General features: G+C 41.0%; 1 protein-coding gene across 1 annotated transcript in view; it reads left to right on the top strand.

Annotated features, from left to right (window-relative positions):
• Positions 1-362: 362 nt before the first annotated feature.
• The window catches only part of LOC136329969 (zinc finger protein 845-like), a 46,189-nt gene continuing 23,888 nt past the window's right edge, over positions 363-22,663 (top strand). The window contains 6 exon segments of the mRNA XM_066266518.1: positions 363-432; positions 2,043-2,239; positions 13,025-13,175; positions 17,285-17,739; positions 17,741-18,741; positions 21,877-21,881. Of these exon segments, the coding sequence (XP_066122615.1) occupies positions 17,641-17,739; positions 17,741-18,741; positions 21,877-21,881 (1,105 nt within the window). The 5' untranslated portion in view covers positions 363-432; positions 2,043-2,239; positions 13,025-13,175; positions 17,285-17,640.

Here is a 22,663-nt window from a genome sequence, read left to right as displayed (position 1 = left end):
CCCTTCTCTCTCTCTGTCTCTCTCTCTCTCCTCTCTAAAAATGAATAAATAAAAAAAACTTACTATAGTTAAATCTTATTTATACTTTGGTTGCTCTGCTACCGCCCACCATGAAAGCTGAAACGCCCACTAGTGGGTGGTAGGGACCAGGTTGACTGCCACTGGCAGACACTTTCAGACTCTAAGGAAGGGCTTCTTTATGGTCGTCAAAGTAAGGCCTGACTCCAGCCACAAAACCAGGGCTCCCGCAGGCTGCCTGTCCGCCAAGGGCTAGAACCGTCATCCCCGTCCCGCCCAACTCGAGTTTGCGCATGCGCCCCCTCACGCACACGCGCCCAGCCCGCAGCCTTGTGGGAAATGTAGTCCTGCGTCTCCGGGATTCGGCAGGCGGGATGGTGTCTACTCTGGCGGTTCCGGCTTGTGCTGGGCGGGGTGAGTGCGGCGGACGGACGCGATGTGTCTGGTGGGGAGCCAGCGCCAGTGGAGACCCGGCTGGAGGAGCTTTGTTCCGCCGCGCGAAGTGAGGTGGCGGAGGTTAGCTGGAGCCGTTTGCTCCAGGTGTGCCCCTCGGGCCTGGAGCCGGGTTGGGCCAGGCCGGGTGGTGCGGGGAACCCCGGAGCCGAGAGTGTTCTGACGCGGCCCTTCCGCCACCTGTCTCCGGACCCAGGAGGGCGAGCGTGGCGCGGCGGCCAGGGTCCGAGGGCGCGGGAGGCAGTCTGGGGTGCTGGCCAGGTGCGGAGGCTCCAGCCTGCTGCACCTGCCCTTTGTGCAAACCGCACTCTAGTGCGCTCCCACTGATTCCCCATTGGAGGGGCGCGGCGGGAGCTCCCTTCGACCAGTTTCTTGGTAGGAATGAGGCCAACCCTGTGCAGTTTTTCTATCTTGGGGAATCTTATTCTCTCCTTTTTAAGCAATTTTTTTTCTCTTACCAAAATAAATAAATTAAATAAAATTTAAAAAGGCCATTGTGGGACAACTGGAAAATTCAGAGGAGCAGAAAGGAAAAAAATATTTGCAAATAGTAAAAATCTGCAGGTCGGGGTGTATATGTTGTGAACACAGAAACTCTTTGATCTTAAAGATATGGGTGTTACTGTCCTTTTCTCCATTTGCTTTTAAAAAAATTAGTTGTGAATACATTTGGTATGGGATTTAAAATACCCAATTTTAAGCTCCGTCGTTTTTTATAAATATTTCTTATCCATGTAAGTACTACTTAACATGGAAAATAGACCTCTTTAAAAAATGTAGTATTTTAAAAACATCTACTTATATCAATTTTAAAAAATAGCTCAGTTGTCTTTTTTTTTTTTTACAGGGACAGAGAGAGAGTCAGAGGGATAGGGACAGACAGGAATGGAGAGAGATGAGAAGCATCAATCACCAGTTTTTCATTGTGACATCTTAGTTGTTCATTGATTGCTTTCTCATATGTGCCTTGATTGTGGGCCTTCAGCAGACCGAGTAACCCCTTGCTCAAGCCAGCGACCTTGGGTCCAAGCTGGTGAGCTTTTTCTTTTTTTTGCTCAAGCCAGATGAGTCCGCGCTCAAGCTGGAGACCTCGGGGTCTTGAACCTGGGTCCTCCGCATCCCAGTCCGATGCTCTATCTGCTGTGCCACCGCCTCATCAGGCTCAGTTGTCATTTTTAATGAGTGTGAGGTAAAGTATGTGCCATACTTAAGCCTTTGTGTTCTTTTCCAGGTTTTGTTTTGAGTACTATAAACAATATAGGCAGCCTCGCTACATATATCTTTGCATTCTTGTCTCATTCTGTAAATCTCTTCAAGTGAAATTTCCAGGCCCCACTATAAGGTTTTTGATACCTCTCCTGTTTTAGTCTCTCCAGAAAAGTATTAGTTTATAAAATTTGCAATATACTCATGCCTGAATGACTCACACCAAACCTATTCTCTAACTTTCTGAGAGATGTAAATGATAAAATTTTTTAAATTTGCATTTTGAATACTAATGGACATTTTTATGCAATTGGCATTTTGTTAAAAGATTTTCTATCTGATACACAGGTGTGTTTCCTTCCTAGGCAGAAATGTCCCATTTTCGAGGGACACAAGAAGGTAAGCTGCCCCCTTGCTCCATTGAGGGAGGGTTCAGCCTCTTCTAGCCTTGCTCCAGCCACCTGTGACCTGACTTTGCATGCCGGGATTTGCCACTGAAGGCTAAAAGGTGCCCAAAGCCGGCCATTGGCCCCATCTCATGACACCGTTTCACGAGCCTAAGGTATTTCTTCCTAGTAGCAGAAAAACTGATCTCATTTCTTGTGAACACAAGGTCCATCTACTATGCCTTGCCTGAATATTTGAGTTTATTTATCTCTCGAAGACCTTTACTGTGGGTATTGACAGTCTGGTTTTATTGCTTTATTTAATGTATAGTGCCTCCTTTATTCCTCCTGTCTCAATGCCCCATGCCTATTGTAGGCTGGGACCTGCTCCTAATTCCAGCTAGAAGCAGTGGTCACTAGGACTTAAACTCTAGCTGCAAAGTGTAGAAATGTGACTACAACTCCAATGCCTTGTGGACTTTTCCTGAATATGTGTAACTCCTGTTCTTTAAGAACATTTTTCAGACTTAGTGAAATTACGTTAACATGTTAAGAACATTTGTGAATGTAAGAATTTTATTTTGAATCCTGTTATATTAGAATTTTATTTTTGTTTAATAATCTAGTAGGCTTTAGTCATTTTATTGTATTGAAATGCTTGTTATAGTATTTGTTAACATTAGCTATTTGAATTTTATTGTTAATTGTATATTTTTCCAGACTGCCTCAGAACATAGTAATTCAAGTGAATAGATGCCACCCAGAACCAGTGGGGTCTTGGGACCCTTATTGCCAAAGGTTTATTCGAAACCAATTAGAAAAAGGATTTGGCCAGTAAGAAAGGAACCCAATAATAATTAGAAACTAATTTGAAGTTACATTGTGCCCACAGGTACCAAAAGGTCCAGGCAAGTAAAATGCATGAATCAAATAGTAAAAGAAATGTAACCACCTTTTCCCTAAGTAAGTGCAGGATTTACAGGTTACTCAGCAAACATTTCAAAGACTGTCCAGGAGATCCAGCATTATATCACCCAAAGACTGACTTTCACGTGGACAGGTCCACACACTATGATCCTGACAACTCCCACTGCTGCTAAGGTAGAAAACGGCATGCCCTACCCCAACCACAAACCAGAAGCTGGTTGATCTACTGTTGGGCAGATAAAATATATTATTCTCACTTTGTTAAAGATGTCAGTGCCCACATGGAGGCCTGTTGCCCAGGTGATATTAATGTGTGTTGGGGGCGGGCTGTCGGCAAGCAGGATCCCTGTAGCCTGGGGCTTGGTTTTAGGACTAACCTTTCCCACCCTTTTTGATGTGGGATGGTGCAATTCCATCATGCCCCAGATAAGTGACTTTGTATTAGAGACTTCCCTATTTTATATATTGGATTAAAGGTTTTGATTTCTGCACTATAAAGTGGGGCAGACCGGGAGCTTGCTCTCTTGGTTCCTGAGATTAGCATTAGAGAGCAGAGAGCAGAAGGAGGCCATGTGGAGGAGGCCAGGAGAAGCAGCCAAGATGGTGGAGTGCTGAGTGAGAAGCCATTTTGTGCAGAGTTTGTGCAGGGAGAAGGAAGGAGATGGGGAACTGAGGAGAATAAGGCTAGCGAGCTAGAAACCTTTGATTCTAGGAAACTCAGATAAGTCAGTAGCTTTGTGAGCACTGAATGAGTGGGTTTTGGAGCCCAGTGTGTGTTTTTACTTGCCCGCCGGGTGCAAGCTAGAATTAAAGATGATGGCCCACCAGCTTTTGGCTCTGTTGTTTCTTTGCCGACTGTCTGAATCCAATGCGAACCTGCCTGGCCCAGGCGGCTGTGATGGTGGCCGCGGCTACTGGCTTTACATCTACGTATGGCGGATGTATGAAAAACTCACTAAGGACTTCTTTTTATCAGACTTTGGGAAAAGGGGAACTAGGGTAAACGAAAGCCAACTTAATTGTCACTAAAGGTTAAGATTTTTTTTTTTTTTTGTAGTTTTCCGAAGCTGGAAACAGGGAGACAATCAGACAGACTCCCGCATGCGCCCGACCAGGATCCACCTGGCATGCCCACCAGGGGGCGATGTTCTGCCCATCCGGGGCGTAGCTCTGCTGCAACCAGAGCCATTCTAGCGCCTGAGGCAGAGGCCACAGAGCCATCCTCAGCGCCCGGGCAAACTTTGCTCCAATGGAGCCTTGGCTGCGGGAGGGGAAGAGAGAGACAGAGAGGAAGGAGAGGAGGAGGAGTGGAGAAGCAGATGGGCGCTTCTCCTGTGTGCCCTGGCCGGGAATCGAACCCAGGACTCCTGCATGCCAGGCCGATGCTCTACCACTGAGCCAACCGGCCAGGGCTAAAGGTTAAGATTTTTAAAATCAAGAGTTCTGACTAGAAAGGAATTGTATGGTTTTGATAATAGAAGGTATAAGGTATAGAAATACTTTTGAAAGAAAAAGGAAAAAGCAGGTTGTTGTGAAGGCCAGTTATTTCTGGATAAGAAATTTTATGAAAGTTAAAGGTTTATGTAAGTTGCAGAAGGTTTGTGCAGGTTGTAGGAGATTTGTACAGAGAAAAAAAAGAATTTGAACAGTCAGAAAACTGGTTTTCAAAGAATGTGTAATTAGTCACCCTAGCTAACAATCCTATTGTCTGGGGCAATTAGTCCTCTGACTTTAATATTGTCTTGTACCATGTTTAATCAATTCTATAGCAAGGTTTGTTCCTGTCTGTTAAATATCTGTTACATGTTATAAGTTAGTATCCCTAGACAGCAGCCTCATACTCTTCAGTAAATTAATTCAAGGATTTGACTTAGGAAATAGAACCAGTGGGGATGTTGTAAGGTACCAAAAAGCTGAAAAATTGATATTAATATTCTGAGAGAAAAGGTCAGGCTTTCCTGTCCCGTCCTTCCTTTAGGGAGGGAAGGGAGAAGAAGGTAGAAGTTTCTGGCTTGCAAGAACAATGGGTCATTCAGGGTTTTTTTTGTGTGTGTTTTTTTTGTATTTTTCTGAAGTTGGAAACAGGGAGGCAGACAGACAGACTCCTGCATGTGCCCGACCGGGATCCACCTGGCATGCCCACCAGGGGGCGATGCTCTGCTCATCTGGGGCATCACTCTGTTGCAACCAGGACCATTCTAGCGCCTGAGGCAGAGGCCACAGAGCCATCCTCAGCGCTTGGGCCAACTTTGCTCCAATGGAGCCTTGGCTGTGAGAGAGGAAGAGAGAGACAGAAAAGAAGGAGAGGAGGAGGGGTGGAGAAGCAGATGGGCGCTTCTCCTGTGTGCCCTGGCTGGGAATTGAACTCGGGACTCCTGCATGCCAGGCCGATGCTCTACCACTAAGCTAACCGGCCAGGGCCGGGTCATTCATTCAGTTTTAAATCTAAAATAAAGGTTAACTGAGAAACTTCTTTCAATGGGAGACAGAATTTACATACCACCTTGCATAATTGTAGTTCCTCCCCCTCCCTGGAATCTTGAGGGTAAAATACCTCTAGGCTAGTGAGGGAAGATGAACCCTGAAAGATTTGTAAATACCTTTGATTGTGTTACCTTGAAAGTCTTAATGTTTCTGTGTATCCCCTAGACAAATGTTATAACCTTGTTAATGATTGTGCCATAATGTCATGCTCTCCCCCACCCGCATGTGATCAAGGGTATATAAGCAGCCCCTGAACTGTTTTTTTGGGCTGCACAATTTGAGCCTGCAGATGCCCCTGTCATCCATATGTGGCTGGCGTATTTAATAAATCTCCTCTAATAAAACTCTTCAAAATTAAAAAAAATAGAAAAAAGAAATGTCCCATTTTCATAGGATCAGACATGAGAACCCTCTCTTCCCATTTGGGCCTTTGGCATCCTTAGGCTTTCTAGTCTATTGTGATCACAAAAATGCTCATCTGCATTTTCTTCTAGTTGTTTAGTTGCATAAAAGAATGAATTATAAAATTTCATTCTTTTCCACATGGTAAGCCCTTGTTCCAAGTTATTGAATAATTCATCCTTTTTTCACTGATATGAAGTTCTTTTTTTTTTCTATTTATTTATTTATTATTAATTTTACTAAGGTGACATCAATAAATCAGGGTACATATGTTCAAAGAAAACATGTCCAGGTTATCTTGTTGATCAATTATGTTGCATACCCATCACCCAAAGTCAGATTGTCCTCCATTACCTTCTATCTAGTTTTCTTTGTGCCCCTCTCCCTCCCCCTTACCCTCCCCCCCAACCACCACACTCTTGTCCATGTCTCTTAGTCTCATTTTTATATCCCACCTACGTATGGAATAATGCAGTTCTTGGTTTTTTCTGATTTACTTATTTCACTCTGTATAATGTTATCAAGATCCCACCATTTTGTTGTAAATATTCCGATGTCATCATTTCTTATGGCTGAGTAGTATTCCATAGTGTATATGTGCCACATCTTCTTTATCCAGTCTTCTATTGAAGGGCTTTTTGGTTGTTTCCATGTCTTCGCCACTGTGTGAACAATGCTGCAATGAACATGGGGCTACATGTGTCTTTATGTATCAATGTTTCTGAGTTTTGGGGGTATATACCCAGTAGAGGGATTGCTGGGTCATAAGGTAGTTCTATTTGCAGTTTTTTGAGGAACCACCATACTTTCTTCCATAGTGGTTGTACTACTTTACATTCCCACCAACAGTGAATGAGAGTTCCTTTTTCTCCACAGCCTCTCCAAAATTTGCTATTACCTGTCTTGTTAATAATAGCTAATCTAACAGGTGTGAGGGGGCATCTCATTGCAGTTTTGATTTGCATTTCTTTAATAACTAATGAAGATGAGCATCTTTTCATATATCTGTTGGCCATTTGTATTTCTTCCTGGGAGAAGTGTCTGTTCATGTCCTCTTCCCATTTTTTTATTGGATTGTTTGTTGTTGAGTTTTATGAATTCTTTGTATACTTTGAATATTAGGCCCTTATGTGAGCTGTTGTTTGAAAATATCATTTCCCATTTAGTTGGCTGTCTGTTTATTTTGTTGTCAGTTTCTCTTGCTGAGCAAAAACTTCTTAGTCTGATGTAGTGCCATTCATTTATTTTTGCCTTCACTTCCCTTGCCTTTGGAGTCAAATTCATAAAATGCTCTTTAAAACCAAGGTCCATGAGTTTAGAATCTATGTCTTCTTCTATGTACTTTATTGTTTCAGATCTTATATTTAGGTCTTTGATCCATTTTGAATTAATTTTAGTACAAGGGGACAAACTGGAGTCGAGTTTCATTCTTTTACATGTGGCTTTCCAGTTTTCCCAGCACCATTTGTTGAAGAGGCTTTCTTTTCTCCATTGTGTGTTGTTGGCCCCTTTATCAAAAATTATTTGACTATATATATATGGTTTTATTTCTGGACTTTCTATTCTTTTCCATCGGTCTGAGTGTCTATTTTTCTGCCAATACCATGCTATTTTGATTGTCGTGGCTTTATAATATAGTTTGAAGTCAGGTATTGTAATGCCCCCAGCTTCATTCTTTTTCTTTAGGATTGCTTTGGTTATTTGGGTTTTTTTTATAATTCCATATAAATCTGATGATTTTTTGTTCCATTTCTTTAAAAAATGTCATTGGAATTTTGATGGGAATTGCATTAAATTTATAAATTGTTTTGGGTAGTATGGCCATCTTGATTATATTTAGTCTTCCTATCCAAGAACAAGGAATATTCTTCCATCTTATTGTATCTTTTTTGATTTCCCTTAACAATGCTTTATAGTTTTCATCATATAGGTCCTTTACATTCTTTGTTATGTATTCCTAGGTATTTTTTTTGTTGTTGTTGCAATCGTGAAGGGGATTATTTTTTTGAGTTCGTTCTCAAATGTTTCATTGTTGGCATATAGAAAGGCATATAAATCAGGAACAAGACAGGGTTGTCCACTCTCTCCACTCTTATTTAATGTGGTGCTAGAGGTTCTAGCCAGAGCAATCAGACAAGACAAAGAAATAAAAGGCATTCATATCAGAAAGGAAGAAGTAAAGGTATCACTTTTTAATGATGATATGATCCTATACATCAAAAACCCCAAAGAATCTACAAAAAGACTACTAGAAACAATAATTTCCGATGGCTTTAGGCGACCCCTGTGTTTTGGTCGTTCGACCCCTGCCAGGGTCGCGACCCACAGGTTGAGAACCGTTGTTCTATACCCATTTTGTTGAGAGTCTTAAACATAAAATTGTGTTGTATTTTATCGAATGCCTTTTCTGGATCGATTGATAAGATCATGTGGTTTTTGTTCTTTGTTTTGTTGATATGGTGTATTACGTTAACCGTTTTACATATGTTGAACCATCCTTGAGATTCTGAGATGAATCCCACTTGATCATGATGTATTATTTTTTTAATATGTTGTTGTATTTGATTTGCTAGTATTTTGTTTAGTATTTTAGCATCTGTATTCATTAGAGATATTGGTCTGTAGTTTTCTTTCTTTGTGCCATCCTTGTCTGGTTTCGGTATGAGGGTTATGTTGGCCTCATAAAATGTGTTTGAAAGTATTGCTTCTTCTTCAATTTTTTGGAAGACTTTGAGTAGAATAGGAACCAAGTCTTCTTTGAATGTTTGATAGAATTCACTAGTATAACTGTCTGGGCCTGGACTTTTATTTTTGGGGAGGTTTTTAATAGTTTTTTCTATTTCTTTCCTACTAATTGGTCTGTTTAGGCTTTCTGTTTCTTCATGACTCAGTCTAGGAAGGTTGTATTGTTCTAGGAATTTATCCATTTCTTCTAGATTGTTGAATTTAGTGGCATAAAGTTTTTCATTGAATTCTATAATAGTTCTTTGTATATCTATGATATCCATGGTTTTCTCCTCTTTCATTTTGGATTTTGTTTATATGAGTCCCTTCTCTTTTTTCTTGGATGGGTCTTGCCAAGGGTTTGTTAATTTTGTTGATCTTTTCAAAGAACCAGCTCCTTGTTCTATTAATTTTTTCTCTAGTTTTTCTGTTCTATATTTCATTTATTTCTGCTCTGATTTTTATTATCTCCTTTCTTTGGCTGGTTTTGGGTTGTCTTTGTTCTTCTTTTTCCAGTTCCTTAAGGTGTGAAGTTAAGTGGTTCAGTTGGGCTCTCTCTTGTTTGTTCATATAGGCCTGAAGTGAAATGAACTTCCCTCTCATCACTGCTTTTGCTGCATCCCATAGATTGATATGTCGTATTGTTATTTTCATTTGTCTGTATATATCTTTTGATCTCTGCGCTTATTTCTTCTTTGACTCATTCATTTTTTAAAAGTATGTTGTTTAGTTTGCACAATTTGTGGGGTTTTTTCCCTCTTTTTTGCAGTTGAATTCCAGTTTCAAGGCTTTATGATCAGAAAATATGCTTGGTACAACTTCGATTTTTCTGAATTTGCTGATGTTATTTTTGGGGCCCAACATATGGTCAGTTCTTGAGAATGATCCATGTACAGTTGAGAAAAATGTATACTCTGTCACTTTGGGATGGAATGTCCTGTAGATGTCTATCATATCCAGGTGCTCTAGTGTTTTGTTTAAGCCAGTATATCTTTATTGATTTTCTGTTTGGATGAACTATCTAGAGCCATCAACAATGTATTGAGGTCTCCAAGTATGATTATATTTTTGTCAGTTTTTGTTTTAAGGTCAATAAGTATCTGTCTTATATATTTGGTGCTCCTTGGTTTGATACATATATATTAAGAATTGTTATGTCTTCTTGATTCAGGGTCCCCTTAATCATTATGAAATGATGATTTCATTTTTGTCTCTGAGTACTTTTGCTGTCTTGTAGTCAGCATTATCAGATATGAGTATTGCTACGCCTGCTTTTTTTTTGGATGTTATTTGCTTGGAGTATTGTTTTTCCAGCCTTTTACTTTGAATTTGTTTTTATCCTTGTTGCTTAGATGAGTTTCTTGTAGGCAGCATACAGTTGGATTTTCTTTTTTAATCCTTTCTGTACTCTGTGCCTTTTTATTGGTGAGTTTAATCCATTTACATTTAGTGTAATTATTGACACTTGTGGGTTCCCTATTGCCATTTTATACATTGCTTTCTGTTAGTTTTGTGTCTTGTTTGATTCTTCTCTTTCGTTTTTCTATCCTTTGTTTTTGTTTGGTTGTATTCCATACATCTTTTCTCTGTTGCTATCTTTTTTAAATTATGTGCTTCTGTGGTAGTTTTTTCAAGGGTGGTTACCATTAAGTAATGAAAAGGGTTCCTACCCTGTTTATTGTAGTACACTATCTTGTGAGTACTTTTGCACTCCATCGTCCTTTGCTACTGTTAATCTCCGTCCTCTCCCCCCCCTTTTTTTTTGTTGTCACAGTTTAAATTTGGTTTTCTTGTGTTCTTGCTGGAGCTTTTACTTGTGGTTTTATTTTGTTTTGTTCTTTATATCTGGTTGGAAAACCCCCTTTAGTATTTCCTGGAGTGGGGGTTTTCTGATGGTAAATTCCCTCATCTTTTCTGTATCTGCGAATGTTTTTATTTCTCCTTTGTATTTGAAGGATAGCTTTGATGGGTATAGTATTCTTGGCTGAAAGTTCCTCTCTTTCAGGACTTTAAATATTGGGGTCCACTCTCTTCTAGCTTGTAGAGTTTCTGTTGAGAAATCTGATGATAATCTAATGGACCTTCCTTTATATGTTATATTCTTTTCTCTGGCTGCCATGAGAATTTTTTCTTTGTTGTTGGTTTGTGCCAATTTCATTATGATGTGTCTTGGAGTAGGTTTGTTGGGGTTAAGAAAATTCGGAGTTCTGTTTGCTTCTTGAATTTGAGGCTTTAGTTCTTTCCACAGGCTTGGGAAGTTCTCATCTATTATTTGTTTGAGTGTGTTCTCCATTCCATTTTCTCTCTTTTCTCCCTCTGATATACCTATTATTCTTATATTATTCTTTTTGATGGAATCAGACAATTCCTGTAGGGCTTTCTCATTTTTTTTAAATTTTTGAGTCTCTTTCTTCTTCTCTCTGTTGTGCCTCAATTTGCTTGTCTTCTATTTCACTAATCCTACCTTCTATCTGGCTTGTTCTATTAGCTAAGCTTGTTACCTTGTTTTTCATCTCGTGAATTGAGTTTTTCATCTCTGATTTGTTTTTATAGTTTCAGTTTCCTTGGTAATATATTCTTTGTGTTCATTGAGTTGTTTTCTGAGCTCCCTAAATTGCCTTTCTGTGTTTTCTTGTATATACTCTGAGTATTTTTAGGATTTCTATTTTAAATTCTCTGTCATTTAGCTCAAAGGTTTCCAATATATTAAATTTTTTCTCCATAGATTTTTCCTCATCTCTCTGTGGTACCTGTCTTTTGTATCCATGATACTCGATTTCCTTTTCCTTAATGGCATCTGAGGGTGGTTTTGTTGATAGTACTTCACGTTTAGTGTGAAACTTCTGGAGGCTCCAAGGAGAGATTTTTTTTGTTTCTGGTTGAAGATCTTGTTGAATTTTTGGGGAGATTTATCGGTATTGCTCCTTACCGCACCATTTCTCTGACGTCACCTACTCAACAACTGTCAGCATCCAGTCAGCCTCCATCGTTTCTCGAAGTTCACTTTTTTCATATCCTGAATTCTTAGATGTAATTTTGTTTACCTAAACTATTTGTGTTGACAGGATTTTTATTTGTTCCACTGACTCATTTTCCTTATTAGACTACAACATCTGTGGTGTCATAGAGATGATCTGTTTTGTTTGCAGCTGTTTTCACCCCCTTTCCCCTGTAAGAATGGTGCCCGGTACACAGTAGGTGGTCAACAATATATCTGGTGAATGAGTGGTTCTGCCATTCAGTAACACTGTGCTAATGATCATAGCTTCATAATATCTGGTGGGCAGGGTCTCTCTCATCATTATTCCTTTTCAGAAATTTCCTGGTTTTTTTTTTTGTTTTTTTTTTCATTTTTCTGGAGCTGGAAACAGGGAGAGACAGACAGACTCCCGCATGCGCCCGACCAGGATCCACCCGGCATGCCCACCAGGGGCTATGCTCTGCCCACCAGGGGGCGATGCTCTGCCCCTCCAGGGCGTCACCATGTTGCGACCAGAGCCACTCTAGTGCCTGAGGCAGAGGCCACAGAGCCATCCCCAGTGTCCGGGGCATCTTTGCTCCAATGGAGCCTTGGCTGCGGGAGGGGAAGAGAGAGACAGGGAGGAAAGCGCGGCGGAGGGGTGGAGAAGCAAATGGGCGCTTCTCCTTTGTGCCCTGGCCGGGAATCGAACCCGGGTCCTCCGCACGCTAGGCCGACGCTCTACTGCTGAGCCAACTGGCCAGGGCAGAAATTTCCTGTTTTTAAACAACAGTGAATTAAAAAAAAAACAATTTTTTTTTTTTTTTTTTTTTGTATTTTTCTGAAGCTGGAAACGGGGAGAGACAGTCAGACTTCCGCATGCGCCCGACCGGGATCCACCCGGCACGCCCACCAGGGGCGAAGCTCTGCCCACCAGGGGGCGATGCTCTGCCCCTCCGGGGCGTCGCTCTGCCGCGACCAGAGCCACTCTAGCGCCTGGGGCAGAGGCCAAGGAGCCATCCCCAGCGCCCCGGCCATCTTTGCTCCAATGGAGCCTTGGCTGTGGGAGAGGAAGAGAGAGACAGAGAGGAAGGAGGGGGGGGGGTGGAGAAGCAAATGGGCGCTTCTCCTATGTGCCCTGGCCGGGAATCGAACCCAGGTCCCCCGCACACCAGGCCGACACTCTACCGCTGAGCCAACCGGCCAGGGCCAAAAAAACCCAAACTTTTTTATAATTAACTTAAAAATATTAGTTTGGTATATTTGTTTGGGAATGTGATAAGGTTATAAGTTAAGAGAAATGACAACTTAGGATGTTGTAACATCCAGGTATGTCTCTCACTCTGTTCATTATTTTTTATATATAAGCCAAATAAGCTTAGTAAAGTAAAATAAAATAAAAAGGTTAAATTCATAGTTTTATTTATGTAGATCATGTACATGTTCTTATTTGCTTTATTTATAGGTATTTTACTTCTTGTTGTTGTGCAGTCTCCTTTCTCATGCCTTTTGCTTCTATCAGCTCTGCTTCCTCTTCCCACCCATCCCCTAGGAAGGACCCCAAAGGAAGGAAGGACAGGGCAGTAGCTGTTGGGCCTCTACCATATGGAACTCAGGTGAGCTTTTTTTTTCAATCTCAAACCTCTCTCCCTTACTCTTTAATACTATACCATTGGCCGGCTTCACTGCAGAGGACAGGGCTGTTGAGATTCCTCAATGCTGGATATTTTCCATAAAGGAGCAGGTCTTGACTGACTAGGTGGTGGTGCAGTGGATCAAGTGTCGACCTGGGATGCTGAGGCCCTAGGTTTGAAACCCCTAGTTTGCTGGCTTGAGTGTGGGATCACCAGCTAGAGCGCCAAGTTGCTGGCTTGAGTGTGGAATCATAGACATGACCTCGTGGTCTCTGGCTTGAGCCCAAAGGTCTCTGGCTTGAAGCCCAAGGTGGCTGTTTTGAGCAAGGATTTAAGTAAGGTAGACATGTATAAGAAAGCAATCAATGAACAACCAAAGTGCCATGCCTACAAGTTGATGCTTTTCATTTCTCTCCCTTCTTGTCTGTCCCTATCTCTCTGTCTCTCTCACAAAAAAAAAAAAAAAAAAAGGAGGCAGTCTTTAGAATTAACTTTTAAATTAAATCTCTAAATTCCATGAACATAAAATGAATTGGCCCTGTCCAGTGGTTCAGTGGACAGAGCGTCAGCCTGGCATATGAACATCCTGGGTTTGATTCTTAGCACATAGGAGAGGAGACCATCTGCTTCTCCTCCTTCCCTCTCCCCCTTCTCTCCCCTTCTTTCCCCTTCTCCTCCCACAGCCAGTAGCTCAATTGGTTCGAGAGTGGCCCTGGGCACTGAGGATCACTCTGTTGGAGCGCATTAGCCTCAGGTGTTAAAAATAGCTTGGTACTTGAGCATGAGTTCCAGACAGGATTGCTGGGTGGATCCCGGTAGGGTACGTGTGGGAGTCTGCCTCACTATCTCCTTCTCTGACCTTAAAAAAAGAAAAAAGATGAAATGAATCTTACTGTTTAGTTTTCTGTAGTACATAATGGTTTTAAACTTAAAATGATCAATATTTTCAAAAATACAAAGTATTTTTTTTGTTTTTTAAAATGTTATATGTACAGAAGAAGGTGTAAAATATATATTATTTAACAAAAACTTGTATACTCTTTTAATATAAATACTATAAATATTAACTAATTTTTGTTTTTATATCAACACAGTGAGATAGGTACCATTAAGCAGGTGAGAAAACTGGAATACAGACAGGTTAAGCAACCCTCCCAAGGCCACACAGTCTACAGTGGTGGAGCACTAATTTGAGTCTGGTAGTGTGGCTCCAGAGCTGTTGTCTTAACCATTATGCTGTACTAGTTCTTTTTTATGGTTGATAATGATAGAGATTAATGAATAATAAAGAAAGCAAATACCAAGGCACTGGAACAAAGAGTGAGGAACAGAACATCACTGGTATCCTTGCCGTGCCTGTGTGCTGCTTCTCATTCACACACTCTTGCCTTCCTAGGACTAACCCTTGTTCTCGCTTTTGTGAGGTTTCTCTTCCCTTTAAAGAATTGCTGTCCATAAATGAACGTATAAACAGTATTTTTAGTCTAATCTGTTTTTAAACTTTACCTAAGTGGACTCTTGCTATATATATTTTTCTGTGACTTTGTTTAAAATATTTATTCATTCATATTGATATGTGTAGCTTTAGTTTATTAATTTTAACTAGTTTAGTTCAGGTTGTTATAACAATACCAGAGACTGGGTGGCTTAAAAATCAGACATTTATTTCTCACTGTTATAGAGGTTGTAAGTTGGAGGTCAGTATGCCTGCATGGTTGGGTGGTGAGGATCCTCATCCTGGTTCATAGACAGCTCTCTTCCTGCTGTGTCCTCGTGCACTAGAGAGCAGAGAGACAGGAAGGAAGCTCTCTCTTCTCATAAGGGCAGTAATCCCATCATGACCTAATGACCTTCCAAAGGCCTCACCTTCAAATACTATCTGATTGGGAATTTGGTTTCAACATAATGAATTTTGGGGAGACACAAATACGAAGTCATAACATTCACTGTTGTCATTTATTCCATTGTATAAGTATTTGGCAAGTTTAGTTATCCATTGTGTTATTGATGGATATTTGTGTTGTTTCCAATTTTTTGCTATTGTGCAAATGCTGCATTTCAAATTATGAATCATGGCATACCTTTGCAAGTGTGTGCCTAGTAGTGGACTTGATAAACTACTTGTTTAGGTTTCCTTAAGTGCCTGTTCAAGCTAGGTTTTCTAGTGGGTTGCAGACATTGTTTTCCAAGTTTAGATTCTAGTTCTTTGTGGGTTATTGTTACAAGTATCTTCTTTCAGTATGTAACTATAAAAAATAGATTCTTTATGATGGCTTTTGATGACTGGAAGCACGTAATTCTTGATTTTTATGCTTTTTCTTTCCCATTCTGTTTATATTATTTTAACATTTTACTTCTTAGCCCTCTACATAGTTTCCAAACTTGGTATTTTCTGTGTTTTGTCTTTGAAGGGAGGTGGTTCTGTCTGGACTTCATATTTGTCTCTGGAATGTGACTGGGTCTCTGTTTGCCCTTGGTGTTGTTTCTGGTGGCATTTTAAATGTTCTCAAAGAACTTGAGTTGGATAGCTGGGTATAATAGTGGGGTGAGGCAGGAGGCTACCTCTAATTCATGTGGTGCCTGTTATTTTTATATTTCACTGGGTAAATCCTCTCTGGTTACTCAGTACTATGTGTGTTTTGGAGGTGAAGGCTGCTTGACTTTTCACTTTTTATCTTTTTCTATGTAAGCAGGTCAGGTTGTAAGGAGGTCCAGTTAGTGCTTACCTCTTGCTTCACAGGAAAGCCTCCTGCCCACAAGCCTTTGGCCTGTTGCTTCCTTGTTGATTTCTGCTCTGTTGACTTTGATCAAACTGACCAGTGGATTTCAGATTATAGTTTCCCGCCCTCTGTCTCTCATTGCCCCAAGCCTTTTTGTCTGGGTTAAAAAATAGAGGGCTGAGACCTGACCAGGTGGTGGCGCAGTGGATAGAGCATCAATCTGGGATGCTGAGGATCCAGGTTCAAAACCCTGAGGTCACCAACTGAGCATGGGGTTACTGGCTTGAGCATGGTATCATAAATATGACACCACAGTTGCTGGCTTGAGCCCAAAGGTCGCTGGCTTGAGCTCAAGGTTGCTGGCTTGAGCCCAAGGTCACTGGCTTGAGCAAGGGGTCACTGGCTTGGCTAGAGCCCCCCAGTCCAGGCACATATGAGAAAGCAATTAATGAACAACTAAGGTGCCACAACTACGAGTTGATTCTTCTCTCTCTCCCTTTCTGTCTTTCTGTCTCTCTGTTTGTCTGTCTTTCTCTCATGAGGAAAAAAGAAAAAAAGAAATGGGATCTGAGAAAATAAAGTCTGAGTGGCTACAAAGTCCTTCCTTCAGCTCCCCATGAAGCAATTCAACATTTCTCCCTTACCTGCCCCTGCCCACCAGTCTTCATATTTAAGGAATGGGTATTTAGGAAAATGTAGGGCCCTTTAGGACTCTCTTAACCTTTGTGAGAAAATTATAGCTTGCTTAAAATTGGTGGGAGGGAAAGCTTTTAGATTGTGTAATCCTCCCCTACAAGTTTGAATTTCAAATATGTTCCAGACAAGTATGTTCCCAAATGGTAGGTTGTATATATTGTTTTTACCAGATTATTTTTATCACTTTATATCTGTTTAATCTCAGACCTAGAAAAACAAGTAACTAGTTGTTTGACTCCAGGATGGATAATCTTTACTGTGTCACACCCTGATGTTTTTGAAGATTTAGTATTAGAATTATAGATGGCTGGTAGAACAGTAGGTAAAACATGGTGGGGCTTTCTCTCTGTCTTCCAATCCCAGCTCTCCTGTATGTTCTCCTTTAGTTCCATCTTCATTATTTACACTTGTCCTGTGGTCACTGGCTTCAGTGTCTGTCCTTCTTGCAGAGGCTCACTCTTTTCTCTGTTTACCCTGTTTCTAATTCCCCTATTATTTATGGACCAGTTCCTTGTTTTTTCCTTCCCTTCCAGTTCTCTTCCTAAGTATAGGGATGTCGTTGAGAACTCTCAAATGTGCCATATATTCTCAATTTTATTCTCATCCCCACTTTGTACAATTTTTAGTTTCCCAGCACAGAAACCAATATGTATTTGAATTTTTTATTTTTTACAGACTGGGAGACAAGACTTGAAACCTAAGAATCAACTCCAAAACCCAACCTTACGGAAGATTTACCTTATCGGGTAATAATGGAAAAGGAAGGTCTTTGGCATTCTTCGTTAGGGGAAACCTGGGACCCTCATACTTGGTTAGAGGGGCAACAGGAAAGCCAGGATAGACACCTGGGCCAGGTGGCAGTTACCCATAAGGAAACCCTCACTGAGAGGGGAGTATGTAAAAGTCATTGTTCCAATCAGGGTTCAATCATTGATATACAACAAAGTACTCCTATGGGGAAATAGCCCTGTTATCAGAATCTACATGGAAAAGATATGAAATAAAACTCCAAATTAATTAAGATTCAAAGAATGTTTGTAGGAAAGAAAATCTATGAATGTAATGAAAGCGGGAAAGCCTTCAGCCAGAGCTCATCCCTTCTTAAGCACCAGAGAATTCATACTGGGGAAGAAATGCTATCAGTGTAATATATGTGGGAAGTACTTCATTGAATATTTCTTCCTTACTGTACATAAAAGAATTCATGCTGGAGAGAAAACCTACAAGTGTAATGAGTGTGGGAAAACCTTCAGTCAAAGCATGAACCTTACTGTTCATCAAAGAATTCATACTGGGGAAAAACCCTATCAGTGTAGAGAGTGTGGAAAAGCTTTCCGCAAGAATTCATCCCTTATTCAACATGAAAGGGTCCACACAGGTGAGAAACCATACAAATGTAATGAATGTGGGAAAGCCTTTACCCAGAGTATGAATCTCACAGTGCACCAAAGAACTCACACAGGAGAAAAACCCTATGAGTGCAATGAATGTGGGAAGTCTTTCAGTCAAAGTATGCATCTTATTGTACATCAGAGAAGTCATACTGGAGAGAAACCCTATGAGTGCAGTGAATGTGGAAAAGCGTTTAGTAAGAGCTCAACTCTTACCCTGCATCAACGAAATCACACTGGAGAAAAACCTTACAAATGTAACAAATGTGGGAAATCCTTTAGCCAAAGCACATACCTTATAGAACATCAGAGACTTCATTCTGGAGTAAAACCTTTTGAATGTAATCAGTGTGGAAAAGCTTTCAGTAAGAATTCATCTCTTACTCAGCATCGGAGGATTCATACTGGAGAGAAGCCTTATGAGTGTATCATATGTGGGAAGCATTTCACTGGGCGATCGTCCCTTACTGTACATCGGGTTATTCATACTGGAGAGAAACCTTATGAATGCAATGAATGTGGGAAGGCCTTCAGCCAGAGTGCATATCTTATTGAGCATCAAAGAATTCATACTGGTGAGAAACCCTATGAGTGTGATCAGTGTGGCAAAGCCTTCATTAAAAATTCATCCCTTATAGTGCATCAGAGAACTCATACAGGAGAGAAACCCTATCAGTGTAATGAATGTGGGAAAGCCTTCAGTCGCAGTACAAACCTTACACGCCATCAGAGAACTCATACGTGAGGAGTTTTCATTGGGCCCTTTACCATGACTAACTCGTGAGTGATTATCAGATAAGTTGTGACATGTAGAAACTTAATGTTTAAGATTTTAGGAATCTTTTAGTTGAAGTATATTATACCATACCAGATGATATAGACCACTGCAGAGAAACCATGTAAAATCTTGATTGATTCAGAAGTAAAACTTTGTATCAGAAGATTTAAGTAGCTAATCTAAACAAGGCAGATTCATGTGGAAGATAAATTCTACTGTATCACACTAAAGATTCTCGTTTGGATCTCAGACTTCACATTGGAGAGGAAATGTGAGTGCTTAACTGGGTAGCCCAAAGATCTGGTATGTACTCTGTGACCTGTCACTAGGACAAGTCACCCACTTTCACCAGGTCACAGTGTCCTTATTTGGTAAATGAGGGATTTTTGGATTTAGAAGGTCTCCAGGATCCCTGTAAGCTCTGTAAAGCAACAAACCTATAAATATGAATGCTGGAATATCATTAATCTTTTACCATGTTATATGTTATTAGATGTCCCTGCTTTAACATCTGGTTTCCCTGGATGTGAGTTAAAAATTTCTACCTCTACCAAATCCTGTTATCCCTCCCTGCATTATTTTCTCCCCTAAAATATAGGCTGGTTGCTAACAGGTGTTGGAATAACTGTACAGATCTTAATGCAGTAGCATGCTGTTTTGAGTCTTCAATTAACAGTCATTAAATTCTTAAGTAGCCTATTACTTAGAAACTAAATAACTTAAATATAGTCTTTACATAGTATTCAAATACGTAATCTTTGTATCATACTTTATCAAAGTGGAATGTAGAATAGTCCGAACACTAATAGACATAAACATTTGACATACTAACATATGTCATAATATTAACTCAAAAGCTATTCAAAACAATCTTATGGAGATTTAATAGATCTGTAGGTATGATAGTAGTTAAGACAGTTTTATTGAATTCACACACACTAAGTGGTAAATGTGCTGACATGATCAAGTAAAAATGAGTATAATACATTGTTTTCTAAGGTTTAAACTGAGAAAAGTGGCAGTGGGATGGGAGAGGAACTCAAGCAAAAATGACAGAACCTAGGTAACACGGTAACTGGTTCAATGTGAGCACTTGAATTTTTTATTTGGATGTGTAATTCTATTTGCCAGAATTCAAACTGTAAAGTTAACCAATTCTGTGGGGCAATGAGGACTTCAGTCTAGGGCATTTTGATAATCTGGATATCCAAGTGAAGATTGATTCCTCATAGGCCATTGAATAAGTAGTAGGGCAGTGATTTTAGGGTGCTTTGGGAATACAGTGGTCCCCTCCATTTGCAGTATTTCTTTCCCCAGTTTGTTACCCACAGTCAACCTTGAGTCCAAAGATATTAAATGGAAAATTCCAGAAATAAACAAGTCATGTTTTATGTTGTGCCCTGTTCTGAGTAGCGTGAAGTATCGTGCCGTCCCACTGCATGGTTGCCTCGCTCCCTCTTGTCATGTAGTTATTGTATCTGTGTCATATCATCACAAGAAGGGTGAGGACAATGAAGTATTTTGAGAGACAGAGACCACATTCACACAACTTATTAAAATTGTTTTATTAGTTACTGTTAATCTTTTACTGTGCCTAATGTGTGTGTGTATATATATTTTTTAAGTGAGAGGAGCAGAGATAGTGGGACAGACTCCCACATGCACCCTGACCAGGATCTACCTGGCTACCCTGTCTGGGGCCGATGCTGGAGTACTGGAGTAGTTTTAGCTCCTGAGGCTGGGCCACACTCTAACCAACTGAGCCACTACAGGAGGGGAAGAGGGAGAGAAAGGGAGACAGGTGTAGAAGCAGATGGTTGCTTCTCCTGTGTGCCCTGATTAGGAATCGAACCTGGGACATCATATGCCAGGCTGACGCTCTATCCACTGAGCCACCAGCCAGGGCCAATTTATAAATGAATCATTATCATAAGTATGTATTTATGGGGAAAAAACATAGTATCTATAGGGGTCAGTACTGTCCAGGGTTTCAGGAATCCACTGAGGGTCTTGGAACATATCCCCTGATAAGGGGGGGCTACTATACTGTCACTGAATGGGATGAATAGAAGTGGAATCAGTAGAAGCTGAGGGGAAACAGCCAAAAGAAACACAACACACACAAAAAAACAGGAGAATGTGGTGGCACAGAAGTAAAAGAATTTTAGTGTAGGGATAGGATTAGTTAAGTGCTACCGAAGGGTTAAAGTAAGATAATAATAGAAATGTGGCCTTTGGTTTTGGTTATTGATAACCCCTGTACATTTTAGTAGGTTAAAGCTTGAGTTAAAGATTGAAAAGGACTTGGTAGCTTGATGGGGAAAGGAAAGGTTAGGAAAACAACTAGAGGGAGACGGGTTGAAAGGTGTGTCTATCAAAAGAGCTTTTTTTATTTTTAATTTTTCCGAAGTGGGTTGGGGGGGGTTCACTGACTGACAAGACTCCCTCATGCACCGGACAGGGATCCACCCGTCATGCACACCAGGGGGTGATGCTTGGCCTATCTGGGGTGTTGCTCTGCTGCAACTGGAGGCATTCTAGCACCTGAGGTGGAGGCCAAGAAGCTGTCCTCAGTGCCCGGGCCAACTTTGCTTCAATGGAGCCTTGGCTGCGGGAGGGGAAGAGAGAAATAGAGAGGGAGAGGGGGAAGGGTGGAGAAACAGATAGGCACTTCTCTTGTGTGCCCTGGCCAGGAATCAAACTCGGGACTTTCACACGCTGGGCTGATGCTCTACTGCTGAGCCAACCGGCCAGGGCCTCAAAAGAGCTTTTGGCTACAATAAGAGCCCAGTTAACAACGGCAGATGGGTTTATTCGCTCACTTAGTAAATATGGAGGTGGGAGGAATTGGTTCAGAGACAAAATAATACCTGGAGTTTCATGGTTTTTCCATGAAGGTCACATGATGGCTTCCTTAGTTTCAGGTGAAATACCTACGTTCAGCATGAGAGGAAATGGAGTTGGTAGCACCAGCAATATCTTTGCCTTTTATCAGTAAAGGTCTTCCCAGAAGCCCCTCAGCAGTCTTCTGCTTACCTCTCCTTGACCCTTGTACTTACATGAAGGTTGTAGCAAATTTGCTCTTGCAGCCTCAATAGGGGAGGTAGGTAAAGAAAAGGTGGCTTGAGAAAAGGTTTTGGCTTAGCCCCCAATCAGCTGAGAATATGTTTGCATGACATAAGGTAGAAGAATTGAGTATGTTTATCACCTAAAAGAGGTGTGGAGTGCCTAAAGGTGCAGAAAGGAAGGGGTATGCAGTTCAAAGTGGTAAAGTAAGATTTGGAGCCCAGTAGAGGCTATGGGAGTATTTTTCACCAGGAGGAAGGATACATTCCCCTGGGAGAGGTGGTCGATGGGTGCAGAAGATGTTTGTGGGTGGCAAGGAGGTTCCCTGTGGACTCTTAGTGTTTGGACCTTGGGCCATTTAGTCTCTTTGGGCTATATAACCTCTAAGTCTTAATTTATCGAGTTCTAACAACAAAGACAAAGGACTGAAACACTGAATTAAATGTATCCTCAGAGACGGAGATTTTTCTCTCTACATAACACCCAGTTTCCTCTTTTGCCTTCATCTGTTTTTCCTGTACCTCACCTCATCTTAAGAGAAATGGAGGAGAAGAAAGGAGAAATAAAAAATGGGTAGAAATGATAAAGCAGCACAATAAAGGCTCAAAAGGAAGTCACAGGATATCGGGAATGATAGAATCAATCAGAGTCCGAAAGACCAGTGTAACAGGCTTTAATGAAAGGAAACCTGCCGGGCTGTCTCGTAAGGGAGAGCAGCAGCGGTTACAGTCTTTAGGCCACTTTTTAAGGGTAAGGATAGGGAAATAAGAAGGGTAGTGGGACATTTGCTGATTGGCTGTCGCTATTGCTGGATGCAGG

Source organism: Saccopteryx bilineata, chromosome 1 (genome assembly GCF_036850765.1).
Source record: "Saccopteryx bilineata isolate mSacBil1 chromosome 1, mSacBil1_pri_phased_curated, whole genome shotgun sequence".
Classification (NCBI taxonomy): domain Eukaryota; kingdom Metazoa; phylum Chordata; class Mammalia; order Chiroptera; family Emballonuridae; genus Saccopteryx; species Saccopteryx bilineata.
Note: the sequence above shows the minus strand (reverse complement) of the source record. Positions and strands in the feature narration are given on the sequence as shown.